This window comes from Aulostomus chinensis, chromosome 1 (genome assembly GCF_037954235.1).
Source record: "Aulostomus chinensis isolate RoL2024-O1b breed Wild chromosome 1, RoL_Achi_v1.0, whole genome shotgun sequence".
In the NCBI taxonomy this organism is placed as follows: Eukaryota; Metazoa; Chordata; class Actinopteri; order Syngnathiformes; family Aulostomidae; genus Aulostomus; species Aulostomus chinensis.
Window position 1 is genome coordinate 67,403,605 of NC_141320.1, and position 8,394 is coordinate 67,411,998.

Genomic DNA, 8,394 nt, shown 5'->3' on the forward strand with positions numbered 1-8,394 from the left:
ACGCTAAGAAGTAATTAACAGTGTGTGTGTGTGTGTGTGTGTGTGTGTGTGTGTGTGTACACACTTCAACAAGCTGGTTGCTACAAATCCACACACATTTTCAGAAACACGAGGACACACAACGGAGCACAGACTAATTTCAAGGGGATGGCAATGGGAGAACATACACACATTTGTTGAGGTACATTCACTCACACGAGGACACACACACTTCACAACACACAATATCTCTCTCACACACACACACAAACACACACACACACAGCTGCAGGCTGCTGTCATGTTCCGAGAGAAAACATGAAAGTCATCGTTCTGCTGGCTGATTAAGGAACTGATTAATTTGAGATAATGAAGAGAAAACACACACACACACACACACACACACACACACACACACACACACACACACAGAGGAATGATAGCCATGATAACGAGGAAGCGTTTAGTGTAGTTGGATACTTGATGAGCTCCTGTGTCTCCTCTCATATCCTTCAGGTCATGTGATACCAGCTTCCACTGCTGGGTGTGTCTTCATGCTCCGCCCCCTGGGACTAACCTAGCGACTGCAGCCGCCGTTCAGTCGTCAGTTATATCACACGTGTGTAATTCAGGAATGAACGCCGTTTCAAGCCAAACCACGACACCTCAGCGATGACGGGCTATCACTCCACCTGCCTTTGTCAGATTTGAATTCTGTTGTTTAGTTTTCGGTTTAAAAAGTGTCTCCCGCACTTCATTCACTTTTGTTAGCTGGCGTGCTAAGGAGCGAGCGCTCCTCCTGAGCGTGACGCAGTTTTCTTGATTCTGATTCGCTAAAAAGTGCAAGATGCCTCATCAAAGACGTTTCTTTCCATCAGAGGAAGTAGAACAAGAAGACGACGGCAGCAGGAATCGACGTGTTCTGACTGACGACAACTTAGCTGCTGCTTTCATTGCTACTCTGAACACCCCACGGACTCATCCGCCCCTGAAAGTAGTCCCCTCCCTCACGCCAACAACCACCCTGCTGGAAAAACCCACCTGGCTAAAACTACAAGTGACCCTGCCCTTTTTGAACTGAACATCGTGACCTCATCATGCATCCAGAACCTTGACGACCCCACCCCCCGCCCCGCCCACCGTGTGGGATTCTTTTATTAAAGCTGGTGGGGAATCGCCGCCACCCCCCTCAACATGATAAAACTTAATTGCTGTTCGGTTTGAGCTAAATAGCTGAGCAGCTCAATTTCAGTCCTAATTGACGTGCGATTAAGAGTGAATGTGACCTTCCCAGAGGACCGGGACCAAATCTCACCGTCCTGGAAGACGCGCTCCACGTTGAGGCCATAGGTGGCGCACGTCTCGTAGTAGGTGCAGCGTTTGAGGTCGTTTGAGAGCTTCCTGGCCCGGCTGTCGTCGATCACCCTCGGGTTGGCTGAGCTGATGGCGTCTGGGGACAAAAGCAAAAGCATTGTTTGTCATCAGTGTCCCATGATGGGAAAGGGGCGGAGCCTCCGTGTTTGCCATGAATGTTCTACTTGTGTCCTTTTAATCATCGTCTGGTTAAAAACCACAACTGGAGGGAAACACAGCAAAGTGCAGCAGTCGTTTGTCTCCATCTGGTGGTGCGCGAGTGTCGGTGCAGACGGACTGAGACCTCAGAAACACGAATCATAACTTCGCTTCTGTTTATTCTCTCATCAATCAGAAACTTTTCCTGCTCCTGGTCAGCACTCAATCCATTCTGTTTCTGAGTCTTAAACTGCAACGCCAATAAATGTCACTCATGAAGGAACTCCCTGCCAGCAGAACACGTGTCAAACTTCACCAGGGTTCAGTCCTGGAGGTGTGAGAACTAAATATTCATGTGAACATGCAGGCTGAGAACAAACCCTTCTTTTAATTGAGAAATAAAACTGACAGGCTTTTTGTACCTGCAGTGTCAAATTAATCTGTTGTCGTGAATGTTTTCATGACTTCGTCCATGCTCATCATTGTTTCATGACATTTGAAGCTCGAAGCACCGCGGCAACATCCAGATTCTGTTGAAGAAAAACTGTTTTTGGTCCAAAATGAAGTTCAGGACCGAAGAGGAACCCTGGGAAGGTCCACTTGACAAACGTGTTTATTCAGCCTTCCTCTGACAAATGAACAAAAACCCCTCTCACACACTAAAAATGTGTTCAGTAACAAATCCTCCAGGTCCATCAGAACTTCAACAACTCATCCAGTACTTGGTATCTGTCAAAGTCGTGAGCGGAGGAAGAAACTTCTCTCACTCCAGCAACTCCAATGCTTCACATTTGCAGGTTTCCTTCACTCAATAAAAATAAATCAAGGCAATAATTGAAATATGAACAAACAATTGCAATGATGGTGAGCTGCCTCATCGTGCTTCTTCTCACTTTCAGTCCCAGTCTTGCTGGTTTCCTCTTAAAATTTGGAAATTTCTGTTTACTGTAATGATGGTAATACACCACTAGGCGGCAGCAGAACACCAGGAAAGCAGGGCACATGCTTGAGGGCTTGAGAGAGAGAGACAGAGACAGAGAGACAGAGACAGACAGACAGACAGACAGACACACACACACACACACACACACACCTTGTGTGCCCACCAGCACCAGCGGTAGGTCGGCGGTGTTCCTGAAGTTGGCGAGGCGGCTGTAGTAGTGATACACCGTCTGGAAGCTGATCTCGTCCTCCAGACTGAAGACGAAGATGACGGCGTCCACCCACAGAGCAAACTGGAATCAAGGCGTGAGGTGAGAGCATGAGGGAGGGGACCGAGGTGAATAATTCATGGTGGTTTCTGTCTAGACGCGCCCACATTCAACCTCGCCGTGGTCGTTCTGCTGCATGCAGAGAAGTCCCACTCTGACCCACTTTTGTCCCGACGGCTTCGTCTCATCGCCAAATTCGTCTCCACCGTCATGTCGACGCCCACTCATACATGGCGTCCTCGCCACGGTCAGGTTCATGGGCTGATTTGCTCCCCACACTTTCCCGATCCAAACTAGCTTTCTTCAGCACTTAAAAATATCAGCTGACATCGTCATGGCGGCGTGTTTCATTGATGGCTTCCGTTGGAGGTGATAACTCTTAAAGGCCTCTTAAAACTTTGTGGCAGAACCAGGAAGACCAAAACTTCACCATACAAAAGGTCCACATGCAAAGATTTGAGGTGGTTTAATTGACCTGATGTCTCTGGCGCCCCCTGGCTGTGGGCTCAAACCCCAGCAGTGACAGACTGACGAAGACACTCACCTGCGCCTCTGGGGGGCCTCCCTCGTCTCTGATGAGCAGCAGGTGACTCTGACCGTCGACCACGATCTCCTTCTTGAATCGACCACCTGTGAGGCGACAGCGGCCGTCAGAGACGACGAAGTCGATGGAGGAGGAGGAAGTCACACATCTACAGCTACGTGATTGATGACACTGATGATTGACAGGTGGTTTATGGGACATCAAACCCACCAGAGTTCAGGCCTGCTCACTTGAGTCAATTATGATTTCTGTTTTCTGACGCATGACTGCAGGAGGCTCCCACGTGACGACACAGGAGGAGTTACAACCCTTTGACCTTCTGTTCTATCTGGAACGTGCAATGTCGTCATGTATCCGCTGACTAGCGGCGACAGGTTGTGGAGGGTGTTCATGACGCTCACGGGTGGAAATGAGGGGTGAAGACCAGTTTAATTACATCATCAATCAAATTCAAAGCTAAGGCTAGGCTAAGAGGGGCGGAGCTGCAGGAGGAGCTCAGCTTCGGGTTCCAGCAGGTGAGAAAGACCTGAGACCTTTGACAACGAAGAACAGATTTGGATCTTAAAGGGACACGCCTACTTAAAGAGCTCGACCGCCGCTCATTAGCTTAGCACCATGGCTGGTAGTAGGTGGGAAGTGTTAGCATCAGCTAGCTCAGGTCCCGGATGCTGGTGGCTCCAGCAGGAATCCTCCTCCTCCTCATGATCAGGAGCAGCAGTCGCTCTTCTAGTCGTAAAGCTACGCCACCGATTCCCATTCGCCATCATTCACTGTGCTAAGCTAACTCGCCTTGGTCTTCTCCTTCCTGGCATGTCCCTCAATGTGAAGAACCCGAGCTGATCTCAACACGCTGCTAAAGGGAGGTGGAGAGGATGGAGGGATGGAGGGATGAGAGAGAGGATAGTTACCTGCATCCACGTCAGCTAGTTTACAAGAGCGTCCCGGAAAGACACAAAGAAACAAAAACAAAGCATCAAAGTTGCAGCCAGAGTCACAGCAGCGTCACAGACAACGACAGGAAGCAGAGAAACAGACGGAAGCAGAGAAGAAGACACGCCAGCCAGAAGAAACTGTTCCCAGGTCAGTCACACAAACCTGCTTCCTCCTTTCTGCCTTTTCTTTTTGTCAATTAAGAACTCAGTTAAAAAAACACAGCATTTCAACAGTTATCAGCTTGTTGTCACGGCGACAGATCCCACAAGCCATGAATTCATCGTTTGTCCAAATCGCCCTCATTTTATCAACACCTTTTACCATCAGTCGACTGTGGCGGAGGCCCCGGACCCTGGAGGTCACTGAGGCGACGAGGCCAAGCACACGGTGGCGTCGTTCTGGCTGAGGTGTCAACGCGTGAAGGCAAATATGAGTGTCAAATATCTCCACTTCCTCAGTCCCAGGTTTGACTGGCGCTCATAATTAGCGCCTCCTGCTGGTGATCCCATTCACTAATGTGACTGAAGTAGAGGGAAGGACAAGGACATGAGCACCTGACGAGGAGACCTGAGGACCTGTCCAGATGTGACAACGACCTGGGAGTGTGACTATGAGCCAATCAGACAGCAGCTGTGGCGTCTGCTGACATGTGACGGCGGGGGCTCCAGGCAGCAGCCATGCTTGGCGGCGGCGGGTGATTTCCCAGCTCTCTAATGGATTCCATGTGCTGCAGCCCAAACACTCGCTAACCCCTTTGAGGGTTTTTTTGGGGGGATTTTTTCCAGTGAACAGCGACACTTCCTGCCGATTAGTTCAGAGCCAATAAAGATCTCTCCTCTTGCTGTGGTCATGTGACAATGCAGCTGAGCAACCGTGAACATCCTTGAGAGCGCCATGAGGACTGGCGATGGCGGAGCAGCGTCATGAAGACGACAGACAAGCTGATGTGTCGTCTGCAGCCGAGGCTCCAGTCTGCAGCCCAGAATAGTTCTGGTTAGTGGCTTTGTGGCGCTGCGGTCGCCACCAGCGCCCAATCGATCGCCACGGGAATCCAAGCCGCCCCGTATTTATAGAAGCCAGGAATTTCAGCTTCTCTCCCCTGAGGCTGCTTCTGCTGCTCAACAACCACGTCAGAGGCACCGCTTCCTCGCCAAGACAAGATCAGCGAGGGGAGGACGAGCCGGGCGCTCACGTGCACCACACCTCTACTGCGGACACCTCCGTCACCTCCGCCAAAATCTCGCCGCTGGCTCAACGAGCGGCTCCTCTGCCGCTGCTCAGAGGAGTGCCAGCGCTCCTCTGCTGCTAAAATTGGTTTGTGGGCTCATTCTGGGCGGCGCCCGCACAACAAAAGCAGCAAACGTTGATGCCAAAATAAACCGTGTTGAGGTTTTTTTTTGTGTTTTTTTTAAAGCGACAGAGAGGTCACGCGGGGTTGATTAGCATCCGTCCAGTGGCGGGGTTCAAATACAGCCTCTCCACTGAGCATCTTACCAGGTTATTACATCACCATGGCAACATCCTGCTGTCAGGATGCAATATGACGTCATCTTGTGGCGCAAAAGTGACGTGAGCCAGATCGCGACAGGAAACGGCTGCTGAGGGTTGACCTCAGGAGCGGTGACCTCAGGAGCGGTGAGCCAGGAGCGGCGATCCGGGGGCGAGCAGCTCAACTGGTGAAATATTTAAGTGGGTGTGGTTAATATTGATGAGGAATATGGTCAGAGCCGCGGGGCGGCCGGCGAAGACATGGGAGGAGCTGATCAAGCCTCAGGCTCACGCGAGGTTCGTCGTGTTGGTGCTTTCAAAATAAGACAAACAATAAGTGTTTGAGGGGCGGAGACGAGGGCAGGCATGTGGGCGGAGCTTCACCCAAATTCTTTTCTACTTCATGAACCTGTTCAACATCATCTTGAGAGAGGAAATTCTCTCACCTTCAGGCGACTCCTCCTGCACGTATGTTCCTGTCAGGTAGCGGTGGACCAGCGCCGACTTCCCGCTGGCCAGATTACCCACAATGCCCTGCGCAAGACACAGCGTCATCTCCATAAATGACACAAAAACCTGGGAATGAAGAAAACAGTCACATCCACTCACCACTTTCAGCTCGGGAACCGTCCGACTCAGCGTCCACTCCTGACTGTTGACGAACGCATCTGTGAGACACAGGAAACACACCTGTCAGTCAACGCCATGATGTTGGCTGGAGATGATGTCACAGTGCGCTCCTGTGTCCTCCCGAGGAGGAGGAGATTAAAACGTCTCTTGCTGGACTGGTGGTCAATCATCATGTCCTCAGATTCATTGTCTTGAACTGTCCTGTTTGTCCATCTGGTGCTTCACCAGGAAACACCGATGTCAAGCAACCACGTGATCTCACTGTCGCTGGGCGTTCTGAGTTTAACCGCCACTCTGATTAATGTGTGTGTAATAAAAATAGTGTGTGTGAGGGTTTTAAGATCCAGCATGGAGGCAGTTAGGAGGTCATGGGAAATGAGGAGGCGCACTGACTTTCCTCCCACACACACACACACGCATGCACGCCATAACTGCATCAGCTGTGTGTGTGTGTGTGTGTGTGTGTGTGTGTGTTTTATCAGGGAGGTTTTGTCCTTCTATCAGGACAAACTGAAGTGAGCCGATGGGACACTGCAGCATGTCTGCAGGTGGGCAGAGAGCACTAAGCCCCGCCCCCAGAGATCCCGTTCATCACCCTTTTTTCAGGACTTCTCCACAGCTTTGACATTAACGCTCATAACTGCACGTCTCTGAAAAATAAACAGAATTTACCAGCAAATAATGAAGGGAAGACAACTCAAACTAATGGAGAGCGACACAGAGCAGCGGACAAACGTGTGAGAAAGCACACGCCAAACCCCTTCCAGGCCTGGAAGTCAGGACTTCAGAACTCCTTCATGTCTCTGGGGTTTTCATGACCGTATGAATCCTGCCGTCACGAAAACCACAAGTACTGGTGACACCTGACACGCTCTCACTCTTCTGTAGGGGGCGTGGCCACGGCAGGGCATCAAATGCTCATCTAAACGCTGTGGGCATCAGGACTCGCTGGTGACCAGCATGCCTCCACACGCGCGTCCCAGCCTCGCCTCTCCTCACCAGTGATGCTTCACTTCACATCGCCAGACAGTGTCGACCTCACGGCCTTAACTAGGCCAGTAGGCCACGCCCTCCCGCAGCCTCGAGGGCTCGTCACTTATTCATCAGTTGCAATCTGTGAGAGCCGGCGGCGAGACGCAGTGATGAGCGCCAACAGGAGGAACCCAAGACTTTCCCATCAGTGATGCCAACTACAGCTCTGATGGACCGTTCCAGGATGCTCCGGTCCCGTTCCAGGATGCTCCGATCCCGTTCAAGGATGCTCCGGTCCCGTTCCAGGATGCTCCGATCCCGTTCAAGGATGCTCCGGTCCCGTTCCAGGATGCTACGGTCCCGTTCCAGGATGCTCCGATCCTGTTCCAAGATGCTCCGGTCCCGTTCCAGGATGCTCCGGTCCCGTTCCAGGATGCTCCGGTCCCGTTCCAGGATGCCCATCCTTCCTGCGGTGCCACGTCTCACTTGATTACTTCTCAGTAACTGGCGGTGACACCAGAAACAACGGTTTCGCTCACATTAAGACACTTGGCCAATTTCTCATCATCTCGACAGGTGTGATTCAGTGTCATCAATCCTCCTCCACGTCGCGCCACTGCCCTGTTCGCCATGACGGCGGTGGCATATCAGTCTGGAGAGCGTCCAGACAGGATAAACAGAGGCGGACATTGTTGAGGGTCTTACAAACACCCGTCTGTGTCAGGGCCAACCCCCCACTCTGCCAGGCAGGATGTTGACCCAGCTGCTTCCTGTTTTCAGGGCCCTCCGTTTCCTCTACACTGGTCCCCGGTAAGACGTGTGTGTGTGTGTGTGTGTTGGGGGGCGGTTAGCCCTCGTCAGGTGTCTCGTTAAGTTTTCAGAGTAAAAACCATCATTATCCGTCACGTTGCAGCAGGAAGTGTCTCACGCCTGCCAAAGCCAAATGTTTTGATGCTCCAGGTGCTGCCATAGCAACGATGAGCAGATAATGAAGGCAAATGAAGGAGGAGGAGCTACACCGGTCCAAAAAAAGACTGAGGGAATGCAGGTGCACACCAGGATGGAGGAGTTGAAGGACAAACTAAACCAAGAGTCAGCGCCACGAGATGGGAAGAAAAAAGGTGT

General features: G+C 51.4%; 1 protein-coding gene across 5 annotated transcripts in view; it reads right to left on the reverse strand.

Annotated features, from left to right (window-relative positions):
- agap1 (ArfGAP with GTPase domain, ankyrin repeat and PH domain 1) overlaps positions 1–8,394 on the reverse strand; it is a 58,503-nt gene that overhangs the window by 42,129 nt on the left and 7,980 nt on the right. For 4 of the 5 annotated variants that reach the window (XM_086202609.1, XM_086202608.1, XM_086202612.1 and 1 more), the window contains exons 2-7: positions 6,277–6,335; positions 6,114–6,201; positions 4,155–4,169; positions 3,247–3,332; positions 2,585–2,726; positions 1,295–1,429 (exon numbers count right to left, since the gene is read on the reverse strand). In XM_086202609.1, the coding sequence (XP_086058735.1) occupies positions 1,295–1,429; positions 2,585–2,726; positions 3,247–3,332; positions 4,155–4,169; positions 6,114–6,201; positions 6,277–6,335 (525 nt within the window). The remainder of the gene's footprint in view (positions 1–1,294; positions 1,430–2,584; positions 2,727–3,246; positions 3,333–4,154; positions 4,170–6,113; positions 6,202–6,276; positions 6,336–8,394) is intronic. The other variant, XM_086202610.1, reaches the window with a different exon arrangement.